Below are 14,857 nucleotides of genomic sequence, written 5' to 3' on the forward strand. Positions count from 1 at the left end.
GTATTCCAATAAGGCTTTCTTTGTAAAACAGGCATTGCAGACTATAGTTTGTTGATCCCTGTTTTAGGTAATTGCAGAAAGCCATGAAACAGTGATTAAAGCAAAAATTGATACTGGCTCAAAAAAAAATTCCTTAAAATATACCAATTTTCTTATTAGGAATTAAACATGGGCCAGCGATGTTCAGATACTAGAGGAATTGTCTTTGAGGATGTGAAAGTGCCTAAAGAAAATGTTTTAATTGGTGACGGAGCTGGTTTCAAAATTGCCATGGGAGCTTTTGATAAAACCAGACCTGCAGTAAGTAATATGAGTTGACAATCCTCATAGGATCTTTTATTTATTACATTAAATAAGTAGTTTTACTTTAAAATTTTATGTTTAGTGTGTTTCTCTTTTTAATATCTGCTTATTTTTTTAAGGGTATAGGAGAAATACTGTTACTTTTCTTTTTTTTTTTTTTTTTTGAGACAGAGTCACACTCTGTAACTAGGCTGGAGTGCAGTGGTACAATCTCAGCTCATTGCAACCTTTGCGTCCTGGGTTCAAGAGATTCTCCTGCCTCAGCCTCATGAGTAGCTGGGACTACAGGCGCCCGCCACACTGCCCAGCTAATTTTTGTATTTTTAGTAGAGATGGGATTTCATCATATTGGCCAGGATGGTCTCGATCCCTTGACCTCGGCCTCCCAAAGTGCTGGGATTACAGGTGGGAGTCACTGCGCCTGACCATATTGTTACTTTTCTTAATTTTTTAAATAATTCTTCAACTGTTCTTACTATCCATTATAGAAATTATTTTAGCAACTGCAAAATTACTGTAGTTGGTGCTAGATTTAGAGAGGCAGTCTACCCTAAATATGATCATCCTGTTAATATGTACTCACTTTCTGTTTTCACTCATTAAGAATATTTCCCCTAGTAACGTTTCTCTTGTTAAATAAAAGGAATGACTTTCTTCTAGAGTATGATACTATGCCTAACAAATGCCTCCTACTACCTTTAATTAACAAATAATATAAACTTACATGCCTATTCCCCACTCCCCACCAGTTTCTTGTTGCTGGACATCACCTTCTCTTGGTACACTCCCTAACTTAGACACTTAGGTAGATATTGTGTGTTTTAAAGATAATATGAACTTTTGCTTTATAATATGTTAAAATGCTAGGTATCTGCTGGTGCTGTTGGATTAGCACAAAGAGCTTTGGATGAAGCTACCAAGTATGCCCTGGAAAGGAAAACTTTTGGAAAGTTACTTATAGAGGTAATTTTAATACTGCTTGCTTTCTTCAAATGTAAAGACATTCATTATCATTTAATATTTAGAAATGATTTTTAAACCACAAACTGATCAATTTCTACTCTGATAGCAGGAAGAGAATGTGGTTTTATCAAGATGAGTTTCAAAGATAAATTTCTTTTTAGATTGTGCCGCTATTGGTTACTTCTGTACCTGACACTGTGCAATGCGTTTTTTGTTTGTTTGTTTGTTTGTTTGTTTTGAGACGGAGTCTCACTCTGTTGCTCAGGCTAGAATGCAGTGGCACAATATTGGTTCACCACAACCTCCGCCTCCCGAGTTCAAGCAATTCTCCTGCCTCAGCCTCCCGAGTAGCGGGAACTACAGGTGTGCACCACTGTGCCTGGCTAATTCTTGTATTTTTAGTAGAGATGGGGTTTCAGTATGTTGGCCAGGCTGGTCTCGATCCACCCACCTCAGCCTCCCAAAGTGCTGGGATTACAGGAATGGGCCACCAGGCCCGGCCTTGTGCTATGCATTTTAAATATATTTTCTAATTCTCTCAGTAACACTTTTTTGACTAGTATTATCTCTTTTAAGGATCAAGAAACTGAAGCTCAGAGGTATCAAATGATTTGTCCAAGGCTATACAATTTATAAGTCACAGATCTAGAATTCTATTTTATACTTTTTTTTTTTTAGCGGTGGTGGGTGGGGGACAAAGTCTTGCTCTGTCGTCCAGGCTGAAGTACAGTGGTGTGATCTGGGCTCACTGAAACCCCCACCTCCCGTGTTCAAGTGATTCTCCTGCCTCAACCCCCGAGTCGCTGGGACTACAGACACACACCACCACACCCAGCTAATTTTGGTATTTTTAGTAGAGACAGGGTTCCCTTATGTTGGCCGGGCCGGTGTTCAACTCCTGGCCTCAAGTGATCTGCCTGCCTTGGCCTCCCAAAGTGCTAGGATTACAGGCCTGAACCACTGCACCTGGCCTATGTTATACTCTTAATTCTGTTACTTCCCATCTCTTCTCGAGTGTCAGATAATTTTAGTACTATAAAGAGTCGTGTCTTCCATGAATTTCCAGGGTAATTCTTAACTCTTATCCCTTCAAATATTGATGCCCCCCATTATCTGTATTCTCTCCTGCAACTCACTATGAGTTGTATAGTGAACCTCCTATTTCTTTCTCTTTTTTTTTTTTTTTTTTTTGAGATAGTGTCTTGGTTGCCCAAATGTGAGTGCAGTGGTGCAGTCATGGCTCATTGCAGCTTCTCAGGATCAAGCAATCCTCTCACTTCAGCCTCCTAAATAACTGGAACTATAGGGGCACACCATCATGCCTGCCTAATCTTTTTATTTTTGTAGAGATAGGGTCTCACTGTGTTGCCCAGGCTGGTCCCAAACACCTGAGCTCAAGCAATCCTTCCACTTCGGCCCCTCATGAGCCTCCTATTCCTATCTCCGTTTGTCAGTGGTTCTCTAACTATCTGTGGCGAAAGACCAGTTTGTTTTAATTTCCAGTTAATGTGGACCATTATTTTTGTAAAATATAAGAGTGTCACAACAATATTAAATTGCTGTAAAAGTTTCTAAATGCTTATTCTCATCTTCTGTACCATCAACCAGTAACAGTTTGTGAATCGGCACTGTGGACAAACTTGTATTAGCACTGCTCTGTGTCCCTTAACCTTAGTTTCGTAATTTATCTTTCTGCACTATATTCTAGGTAATTTTTTCAGATCTACTTTCTAGTTCTCTTATCTCGTGCCTAATCTATTTAATCTATCTATTGATTTTTTTATTAATGACTACTTTTCATTTCCAGATGTTATATTTGGTTTTTTCCATTATACCTTCTTTTCAACATTGTACCACCTTTTCCTTTTTTGTCATTAATCATGTAAAAATTCTTCATTTATAATCAATTTCAGATTTTTTTTGTTATCTTCAATTCTTAGGGTGCTAATCTTTCAAGGTGTATTGTGTCTCCTAACTCTTTTATGGTCAGTTATTTTGCTTTTATTTTTTATTTGTAAACAACTTATCTGCAGTAGGTACTGTATTTCTCAGAGCATTATGGAAGCATATTAGAAAGTGGCTTTTGTACTTTTTGGCACTTTTATTAGATACTCCAGAGATTTCACCATTCTAAGAGCTGTTATTTTACATTCATTTCTCGACTTGGGGACTCCTGTATCACAGAGGCCATGTACATTGATCCCACACATTAAGAAACTCCCTACATTCCAGTCTGAGCAACAGCGTGAGACCCTGTCTCACAACAACAACAGTAACAAAAGTCCTTTTTTTCCTTGTTCTTTTTTTAACCCTCCTGAGCAAGAGAAGTACAAGGGGTTGGGGAATTCCCTTTCCTAGCTAAAGGAAACCATAACAGATGGGACCTGGAAAATCGGGACACTCCCACCCTAATACTGTGCTTTACCAACAGTCTTAGCAAATGACACACCAGGAGATTATATACCACGCCTAGCTCGGAGGGTCCCACACCACAGAGCCTCGCTCACTGCTAGCCCAGCAATCTGAGATGGAACTGCAAGGTGGCAGCAAGGCTCGGGGAGGGGAATCCGCCATTGCTGAGGCTTGAGTAGGTAAAAAAGTGGCCAGGAAGCGTGAACTGGTTTGAGTCCACCGCAGCTTTGGGAGGCCTGCCTGTCTCTGTCGACTCCCCTCTGGGGGCAGTGCATAGCTGAACAAAAGGCAGCAGAAACTTCTGCAGACTTAAATATCCCTGTCTGACAGCTTGGAAGAGAGCAGTGGTCCTCCCAGCATGGAGTTTCAGATCTGAGAACGGACAAATGGCCTCCTCAAGTGGGTCCCTGACCCCTGAGTAGCCCAACTGGGAGAGACCTCTGCTAACTGACACCTCATACAGCCAGGTGCCCCTCTGAGACGAAGCTTCCAGATGAATGATCAGGCAGCAACATTTGCCGTTCTGTAGTATTTGCAGTTCTGCAGCCTCCACTGGTGATACCCAGGCAAACAGGGTGTGGAGTGGACCTCCAGCAAACTCCAACAGACCTGCAACTGAGGGTCCTGACTGTTAGAAGGAAAACTAACAAACAAAAAGGACATCCACACCAAAACCCCATCTGTATGTCACTATCATCAAAGACCAAATTTAGATAAAGCCCAAAGATGGGGAGAAACCAGAGCAGAAAAGCTGAAAACTAAACATCAGAGCACCTCTTCTGCAAAGGAACGCAGCTCCTCACCAGCAACAGAACAAAGCTGGACAGAGAATGACTTTGACAAGTTGAGAGAAGACGGCTTCAGACAATCAGTAATAACAGACTTCTCCAAGCTAAAGGAGGATGTTCGAACCCATCACAAAGAAGCTAAAAACCTTGAAAAAAGATTAGACAAATGGCTAACTAGAATAAACAACGTAGAGAAGACCTTAAATGATCTGATGGAGCTGAAAACCACGGCACGAGAAGTACGTGATACATGCATAAGCTTCAGTAGCCGATTTGATCAAGTGAAAGAAAGGGTATCAGTGATTGAAGATCAAATGAATGAAATGAAGCGAGAAGAGAAGTTTAGAGAAAAAGAGTAAAAAGAAATGAACAAAGCCTCCAAGAAATATAAGACTATGTAAAAAGACCAAATCTACGTCTGGTTGGTGTACCTGAAAGTGATGGGGAGAATGGAACCAAGTTGGAAAACACTCTTCAAGATATTATCCAGGAGAACTTCCCCAACCTAGCAAGGCAGGCCAACATTCAAATTCAGGAAATACAGAGAATGTCACAAAGATACTCCTCAAGAAGAGCAGCCCCAAGACACATAATTGTCAGATTCACCAAAGTTGAAGGAAAAAATGTTAAGTGCAGCCAGAGAGAAAGGTCTGGTTACCCACAAAGGGAAGCCCATCAGACTAACAATGGATCTCTCAGCAGAAACCCTATAAGCTAGAAGAGAGTGGGGGCCAGTAGTCAACATTCTTAAAGAATTTTCAACCCAGAATTTCATAGCCAGCCAAACTAAGCTTCATAAGTGAAAGAGAAATAAAATTCTTTACAGACAAGCAAATGCTGAGAGATTTTGTCACCACCAGGCCTGCCTTACAAGAGCTCCTGAAGGAAGAACTAAACATGGAAAGGAACAAACAGCACCAGCCATTGCAAAAGCATGCCAAATTTTAAAGACCATTGATGCTAGGAACAAACTGCATCAACTAGTGGGCAAAATAACCAACTAACATCATAATGACGGGATCAAATTCACACATAACAATATTAACCTTAAATGTAAATGAGATAAATATTCCAGTTAAAAGACACACACTGGCAAATTGGATAAAGAGTCAAGACCCATCAGTGTGCTGTATTCAGGAGACCTATCTCATGTGCAGAGACACAGGCTGAAAATAAAGGGATGGAGGAATGTCTACCAATCAAATGGAAAATAAACAAACAAAGAAAGCAGAGGCTGCAATCCTAGTCTCTGATGAAACAGACTTTAAACCAACAAAGATCAAAAGAGGCAAGGCCATTACATAATGGTAAGGGGATCAATTCAATAAAAGCTAACTATCCTAAATATATATGCACCCAATACAGGAGCACCCAGATTCATAAAGCAAGTCCTTAGAGACCTACAAAGAGACTTAGACTCCCACACTATAATAATGGGAGACTTTAACACCCCATTGTCAACATTAGATCAACAAGACAGAAAGTTAACAAGGATATCCAGGAATTGAACTCAGCTCTGCAACAAGAGGACCTAATAGACATCTACAGAACCCTCCATGCCAAATCAACAGAATATACATTCTTCTCAGCAGCACATCACACTTATTCCAAAATTGACCACGTAGTTGGAAGTAAAGCACTCCTCAGCAAATATAAAAGAACAGAAATTATAACAAAGTGTCTCTCAGACCACAGCGCAATCAAACTAGAACTCAAGATTAAGAAACTCACTCAAAACTGCTCAACTACAAGAAAACTGAGCAACCTGCTCCTGAATGACTGCTGGGTACATAATGAAATGAAGGCAGAAATAAAGGTGTTCTTTGAAACCAATGAGAACAAAGACACAACATACCAGAATCTCTGGGACACATTTAAAGCAGTGTGTAGAAGGAAATATATAGCACTAAATGCCCACAAGAGAAAGGAGGAAAGATCTAAAATTGACACCCTAACATCACAAAAGAACTAGAGAAGAAAGAGCAGACACATTCAAAAACTAGCAGAAGGCAAGAAATAACTAAGAGCAGAACTAAAGGAGATAGAGACACAAAAAACCCTTCAAAAAATCAATGAATCCAAGAGCTGTTTTCTTAAAGATCAGCAAAATTGATAGACTGCTAGCAAGACTAATACAGAAGAAAAGAGAGAAGAATCAAATAGAGAAGAATCAAAAATCAATAAAAAAAGATAAAGATCACCACCAATCCCACATAAATACAAACTACCATCAGAGAACACCACAAACACCTCTATGCAAATAAACTAGAAAATCTACAAGAAATGGATAAATTCCTGGACACATACACCCTACCAAAACTAAACCAGGAAGAAGTGGAATCCCTGAATAGACAAATAACCGGCTGTGAAATTGAGGCAATAATTAAGAGCCTACCAACCACAAAAAGTCCAGGACCAGACGGATTCACAGCCGAATTCTACCAGAGGTACAAAGAGGAGCTGGTACCATTCCTTCTGAAACTATTCCAATCAACAGAAAAAGAGGGAATCCTCCCTCACTCATTTTATGAGGCCAGCGTCATCCTCATAGCAAAGTCTGGCAGAGACACAACAAAATAAAGAATTTTAGACCAATATCCCTGATGAACATTGATGCAAAAATCCTCAATAAAATACTGGCAAACTGAACCCAGCAGCACATCAAAAAGCTTATCCACCGTGATCAAGTTTGCCTCATCCCTGGGATGCAGGCTGGTTCAACATATGCAAATCAATGAAGGTAATCCATCCTATAAACAGAACCAAAGACAAAAATCACATGATTATCTCAATAGATGCAGGAAAGGCCTTCGACAAAATTCAACAGCCCTTCATACTAAAAACTCTCAATAAACTAGGTATTGATGGGATGTATCTCAAAATAATAAGAGCTATTTATGACAAACCCACATCCAAAATCATACTGAATGGGCAAAAACTGGAAGCATTCCCTTTGAAAACTGGCATAAGACAGGGATGCCCTCTCTCACCACTCCTATTCAACATAGTGTTGGAAGTTCTGGCCAGGGCAATCAGGCAGGAGAAAGAAATAAAGGGTATTCAATTAGGAAAAGAGGAAGTCAAATTGTCCCTGTTTCCAGATGACATGAGGGTATGTAAAATAAGACCTCTACCACTGATCCTGCCCTTCTTCTTCAAAGTTATTATCGCTATCCAACATTCTGTCATATCAGTATTTGTTTATTGTCTCCCCTCACAGTCTCACTAGAATGTAAGCTCCAAATGAGCAGGAAATTTATGTTTTTAGAAACCTTTCTACTCCTAGCACTTAGATGTCTTGTGCTGTGAACTTCTATTTTATTCATAAAACAAACAGTGATTGAATACCTACTCTATTAAATGCTAATAATCAGATGCTTTCCCTGTTCCAGGCACTATTCCGGGTGCTTAACATATATTAACTCTGATCTTCATAATACTCTGGAATAGGTACTGTTATTTCCATTTATCGCATGCAAAATGATTAGGCCTATCTAATAAATTATGGAACTAAGATTTGAACCCAAGTAGTCACTTGTATCAGGAAAAACTCTCTCAAACCATGTTTTTCTTCTGTTCTCAATACCACAAAAATGATCAACACAGAAGAAGACTTCTATGACCAAAGATGTGGGAGGATATACCCCACACACCAAGCAACAGACACTAGCTGGGTATCCTCTGACTTAGTTCCAATACTACCTACCCAGAGATAGCATCAGATCCCACAGGCTTAATCTCACAAGACTGCCCCTTCTTTTCCCCCAGTTGCGAGTCCTGACCTCCAGAACTTCTGGCTGACTGGCTTCAAGTTGGTGTTCCCATGACCCCGTCTGTGAATTCCAGTAATTTGCTAAGCAGCTCACAGAACTCAGGGAAACAAATTTACCAGTTTATTAGGAAGGATATCTAATTTTTTAATTTTAATTTTATTTTTTTTTAATTATTTTTTTCAGACAGAGTCTCACTCTTGTTGCCCAGGCTAGAGTGCAATGGTGTGATCTCGGCTCACTGCAGTCTCTGCCTCCTGGGTTCAATTGATTCTTCTGCCTCAGCCTCCCAAGTAGCTGGCATTACAGGCACCTGCCACCATGCCTGGCCAATTTTTTATTTTTATTTTTAGTAGAGACAGGGTTTCACCATGTTGGCCAGGCTGGTCTCAAACTCCTGACCTCAGGTGATCCGCCCGCCTTGGGCTCCCAAAGTGCTGGGATTACAGGTGTGAGCTACCATGCCCAGCCATGAAGGATATTTTAAAGGATACAGATGAAGGAAGATGCATATGGCTTACATGCCCTCCCTGGGAATCTCACCCTATAGGAACCTCTGGAAGTTCTCCAAACCGTGTCCTCTTGAGAGGTGAAGCCAGCTGGACTTCCTGGGTCCAGTGGGGATTTGGAGGACTTTTCTGTCTAGCTAGAGGATTATAAACACACCAATCAGCACTCTGTAAAAATGCACCAGTCAGCACTCTGTGTCTAACTAAAGGATTGTAAACACACCAACCAGCACTCTGTAAAAATGCACCAATCAGTGCTCTGTGTCTAGCTAAAGGATTGTGTATGCCCCAATCAGCACTCTGTGTCTAGCTAAAGGATTGTAAACACACCAATCAGCACTCTGTAAAAATGCACCAATCAGCACTCTGTATATAGCTAGAGGATTATAAATGCACCAGTCAGCACTCTGTAAAATGGAACAGTCAGTGCTCTGTAAAATGGACCAATCAGCACTCTGTAAAATGGACCAGTCAGCAGGATGTCGGCTGGGACAAATAAGGGAATAAAAGCTGGCCACCCCAGCCAGCAGTGGCAACCTGCTCCAGTCCCCTTCCACGCTGTGGAGGCTTTGTTCTTTCACTCTTCACAATAAATCTTGCTGCTTACTCTTTGAGTCTGCACCACCTTTAAGAGCTGTAACACTCGCCACGAAGGTCTGCGACTTCATTCTTGAAGTCAGCAAGACCACGAACCCACTGGAAGAAAGAAACTGGACACATCTGAAAGAACAAACTCCAGACACACCATCTTTAAGAGCTGTAACACTCACCGTGAAGGTCTGCAGCTTCATTCTTGAAGTCAGTGAGACCAAGAACCCACTGGAAGGAACCAACTCTGGACACACTCTTGAGTGTTCATGGAGGCTTCATTATATAGGCACGATCAATTAAATCATTGGTCATTGATGATTTAACTTGACCTTTAGCCCCTCTCCCCTCCCTGGAGGTTGTGGGGGTGGGGCTTAAGGTCCTAACCCTCTAATCCTGCCGTCTTTGCAGTGACCAGCACCATGCTGAACCTATCAGACAATAGACAGCACTTTGGAGATCCCGAGGAATTTAGGAGTTGTATGCCAGGAAACAGGAACATATTTCCATCCTATAACATATCTTGGCCATATAACTAACTCATAGAGCACTTACTATCCCTTATTGAAAGTATTTGTTTTATGTCTTCTATTTAATTCTGAGCCTGTAGAGTCTAAGAAGCATCTTTTAGTTGTCCTTTCCTCTGTCTTGGTATCTAATACAATGCCACATGATTTTTCTCTATCTGTAGCAACCTTTTTTTTTTTTTTTTTTTTTTTGAGATGGAGTTTTGCTTTTTGTTGCCCAGGCTGGAGTGCAATGGTGTGATCTCGGCTCACCACAACCTCCACCTCCCAGGTTTAAGCAATTCTTCTGCCTTAGCCTCCTGAGTAGCTGGTATTACAGGCATGCACCACCATGCCTGGCTAATTTTGTATTTTTAGTAGAGACAAGGTTTCTCCATATTGATCAGGCTGGTCTCAAACTCCCAACCTCAGGTGATCTGCCCGCCTCAGCCTCTTAAAGTGCTGTGATTACAGGTGTGAGCCACCGCACCCAGCCAGCAAATTTCTTTTAAAAAGTCCTAGCAGAAGCTGGGCATGGTGACTCACACCTGTAATCCTAGCATTTTGGGGGGCCGAAGTGGGTGGATCCCTTGAGCCTAGGAGTTTGAGAACAGCGTGGGCAACATAGGGAGACCTCATCTCTATTTTTTTAAAAAAAAAAAGCTGGTTGTGGTGGCTCAGGCCTGTAATCCTAGCACTTTGGGAGGCTGAGGCGGGCGGATCACCTGTGATCAGGAGTTTGAGACCAGCCTGGCCAACATGGTGAAACCCTGTCTCTACTAAAAATCCAAAAAAAAAAAAAAAAAAATTAGCCGGGCGTGGTGGCACATGCCTAGCTACTCAGGAGGCTGAGGCAGGAAAATTGCTTGAACCTGGGGGTCGGAGGTTGCAGTGTGCCGATATCGCACCACTTCACTCCAGCCTGAGCGACAGAGTAAAACTCAGTCTTGAAAAAAACAAAAGTGCCAGCTAAAAAGTCCCAGCTACTCTGGGGGCTGAGGCGGGAGGGTCGTTGAGGCTGCAGTGATCTTAGATCATGCCATTGCATTCCAGCCTGGATGACAAAGTGAGACCCTGTCTCAAAAAAAAAAAAAAAAATAGGCAAACTGAAATTGAAGGACATTTTACATAAAATAACCAATCAACATTCTTCAGAAGTGCAAAGACATAAAAGGTAAGGAAGGATTAAGGAATTGTAATAGCCTGGGAAAGAATAAGAAGAAATAACTAAATTCAATGTATACTGGTGGAAAAAGAACATTAGTAGAAAACTTGAGCAGATTTGAGTAAGGCTTATAGTTTAGTTGTTAATACTATACCAGTATTTCAGAAGAAATAACTAAATTCAATGTGTAATGGTGAAAAGAAAAAGAACGTTAGAAAACTTGACCAGATTTGAGTAAGGCTTATAGTTTAGTTGTTAATACTATACCAGTGTTAATGTCCTGTTCTCAATCATGGCACTATGGTTTGGTAATATGTTAACATTAGAGGAAGGTGGGTGTAACTTCTATAAACCTAAAATTAGTTAATGAAAAATTTCTAAATTTTTAAATTTAGAAATTAAAAAAAAAAAAAAGGTCAGGCGCAGTGACTCATGCCTGTAATCTCAGTACTTTGGGAGGCCTAAGTAGGAGGATTGCTTGAGGCTAGGAGTTGCAGACCAGCCTGGGCAACATAGCAAGACCTCGTCACTATAAAAATAAAAAAGCCCCAGGAAAAAACTTTTAAGTTTTCTCAATAAATATCCTTTAACTTTTTTCTTTTTAATTCTAGCACCAAGCGATATCATTTATGCTGGCTGAAATGGCAATGAAAGTTGAACTAGCTAGAATGAGTTACCAGAGAGCAGCTTGGGAGGTTGATTCTGGTCATCGAAATACCTATTATGCTTCTATTGCAAAGGCATTTGCTGGAGATATTGCAAATCAGTTAGCTACTGATGCTGTGCAGATATTTGGAGGCAATGGATTTAATACAGAATATCCTGTAGAAAAACTAATGAGGGATGCCAAGATCTATCAGGTAAGGTTAAAGATGATTTTTTTGGTTTGCAAGGGAGAGAGAATATTCATAAATGACAAAGTAGATTTCTGATTATTTAGAAATTTTATGTCCCTAGTAGCAATAAATGACTCATATATGGCTGTGAGCCAGTTTTTGGAATTAATTAATAGAAAGAAGAATGTTATTTGTGATTAAGTATAAGTCTGAAGAGAGAATAGGCTAAAAAAACAAATGGTACAGACATGTGTATTATGTTTGGATTAGATTTCTTTGAGTTTTAACATCTTAGCTCATTGTGACCCAAACTTTTCTCTCCAAAAAGTATGCATGTCATTTAAAATTAATTATTTTGATTTGAATCTTGCCTGACAACTATTTAATTTATTGTAACTATACTTGGAGTCAAAAACCAACATGAGGAGACAGTGATGTAGATGAATTCCAAATTAAATTAGTAGTCAAAAAACTTAGACGGAATGTAGTAAAAGGAAATATAAATGTGCATGTTCTCTACATGTGGCTTAAGTAATTACTTAATAATTACCACATTCTTGCTCCTCGGTATCTCTGCCCTTGCTCCCCCTACACCTAGTAAATTATATGATTCATCCGGTCATTTGAAATATTGAGTTCGAATCAGAAGGCTAGAGTGAGAAGGAATGTTAGACATAGTGTGGCCTCTCCATGTAGACATGAAAAAACTGAGGTCCAGAATTTGTGCCTTATCCAAAGTCACAGGTTTATGTGTTGATACTCTTCCTCTCCTAGAGTCTTTAATTATAATTATTACTATTATTATCATCAACCGTTTAGATTTTATCTGCCATCTGAGAAGCTAAACTAATGAATGGCTAAAGTTAGAAGTTTAGAATGGAAATAAGGTCTGACTCTTGAAATCCTTCCAGCATCTTTTTCTTTAGCAACTCTGTTCCTTAGGCAGTGGGAGAAAAAAAATTAAGAATAAAAGACTTAAGGAGACAGCTAGCTAAGTACAGTTCAGAAAAGTTGGACAAATATTTTGGCCATAATGAACTTCAGTTTTCCCAAATTTTCTGAAATGTAAATATATTTTCTTTTTTCTATGTTTTGAAGACTCTTCTCCAAAATTTTGATACATGACTTTTTATAACTTAAACCAATCTTTAGAGAATTGCATATTTTCAGACTTTCACAAAATCAGGTTTTGGAATCTATATAGGCTACAGTCCCTATATATGTTTTGATTCAGTTTTATATTACAACGCAGCTTATACTACTATCTAAAATGTTGAATAAATCAAAGTATGTACTAAAGATATTTAACCTACACTTATATTTTTTTGCAGATTTATGAAGGTACTTCACAAATTCAAAGACTTATTATAGCCCGTGAACACATTGGCAAGTATAAAAATTAAAAATATTACTGTAGAAACATTGAATAACAATCCACTGTTTCAGCTCCAGAAAAGAGAAAGGGCTTTAACGTTTTTTCCAGTGAAAATAAAAATAAATCCTCTTATATTAAATCTAAGCAACTGCTTATTATTAGTAGTTTATACTTTTGCTTAACTCTGTTATGTCTCTTAAGCAGGTTTAGTTTTTATTAAAATGATGTGTTTTCTTTAGTACTACTTTACTTGAATTACATTAACTTAGAAAAGTACATATGTTTTGTTATTTTGATCTCAAGATTAATGTCGCAGAAATTTCTTGGAATTTTATTTTTGTAATGACAGAAAAGTGGGCTTAGAAAGCATTCGAGATGTTACAAAATTTACATTTAGAAAATATTTTAGTATTTGAATACTATCAACTTGTCAGTGACTCTGCAGACTTAATGATACTATTAAAGTTCTTTTTACTGCAGTTTGGAAAGCATTTGCTTTCAGTTTAGCACAGAAACAGTCAAAATTTTGACATTCATATTCTCCTAATTTACAGCTACAAGAACTTTCTTGAAAATCTTAATTCTGAACCCATATTTCACTTACCTTATTTGAAATAAATCAATGAAGCTTGCCTTAAATTATTTTTATATGGCTGTTGGTCTGTAGGTAGCCTTTGGTCTGTTGTACACAATCTCATTTCATATGTTTGCATTTTGGCAAAGAACTTAATAAAATTGTTCAGTGCTTATTATCACACCTTTCTGTATTTTTTTCAGGAAATTTCATTACTTCATATAATAGTGTATATTTTGTGTATTTACTATGATGAAAAAAGTCAAGTTTTAATTTTGAATTGAATAGTTACCTGTTCATTTTTTATTAATTATATTTTTAAAGAACTCAGAAAATATAAATATGAAATAATATAAGAACTCAAATCTCTGAATTTAATATTTGTTTTTAATTCTAAATATCAAATACCGCTAAACTGGTATTATTAAAGTTATACTAGAGTGCTTTCTGACATCATATCTCATTCTCCAGTTCTCTGACATCAACCGTGTCCTACATTTTAATTCTTTTCTGACACTATGCAGCTGATTAGGCTCAATCCTATAAGGCTGCCCTCACTTCAGAGGCCAGTCACAAGTCCTGAGTCCCCAAGCTACCTGTACTCTGTCCAACCTGGCTGGAAATTCAAGTATTCCCATGACCCTGCCCTCAGGTTTGATAATTTGCCAGAATAACTCACAGAACTCAGGAAAACACTTTACTTACATGTACCTGTTTATATCATAAAGGGTACAACTAGGAACAATTAATGAAGAGGTACATAGGGAAAGGTATGGAGGGAGAGGGGAGATGCAGAGCTTCCATGCCTTCTTCCATCTTATTACCTTCCCTGCATGTCTCTGTATTCCTCAACTTGGAAGTTCCCCAACTCTCATTCAGTAGTTTCCATCGAGCTCAATCGCCAGTCCTTCACTTCTCCCTAGAGGTCCAAGGTGAAAGCTGGAAGTTTCCAACTGTATTAGTCTCCTAGGGCTGTCATAAAAAAACTAGAGACTTGGTGTCTTAAATAAATTTATTTTCTCACAGTTCTGGAAGCTAAAATTTCAAGATCAAGGTGCCATTTGGGTT

The 14,857-nt window shown here is 39.0% G+C and overlaps 1 protein-coding gene across 3 annotated transcripts in view; it reads left to right on the forward strand.

The window, feature by feature from the left end:
- The window catches only part of ACADM (acyl-CoA dehydrogenase medium chain), a 41,803-nt gene extending 27,833 nt beyond the window's left edge, over nucleotides 1–13,970 (forward strand). For 2 of the 3 annotated variants that reach the window (XM_033225328.1, XM_033225326.1), the window contains 4 exons: nucleotides 160–300; nucleotides 1,171–1,266; nucleotides 11,616–11,864; nucleotides 13,172–13,970. In XM_033225328.1, the coding sequence (XP_033081219.1) occupies nucleotides 160–300; nucleotides 1,171–1,266; nucleotides 11,616–11,864; nucleotides 13,172–13,243 (558 nt within the window). In that variant the 3' untranslated portion in view covers nucleotides 13,244–13,970. The remainder of the gene's footprint in view (nucleotides 1–159; nucleotides 301–1,170; nucleotides 1,267–11,615; nucleotides 11,865–13,171) is intronic. The other variant, XM_033225327.1, reaches the window with a different exon arrangement.
- The last annotated feature ends 887 nt before the right edge of the window (nucleotides 13,971–14,857 follow it).

The sequence above is a fragment of the Trachypithecus francoisi genome, unplaced genomic scaffold, assembly GCF_009764315.1.
Source record: "Trachypithecus francoisi isolate TF-2019V2 unplaced genomic scaffold, Tfra_2.0 Lachesis_group12, whole genome shotgun sequence".
Taxonomy (NCBI): domain Eukaryota; kingdom Metazoa; phylum Chordata; class Mammalia; order Primates; family Cercopithecidae; genus Trachypithecus; species Trachypithecus francoisi.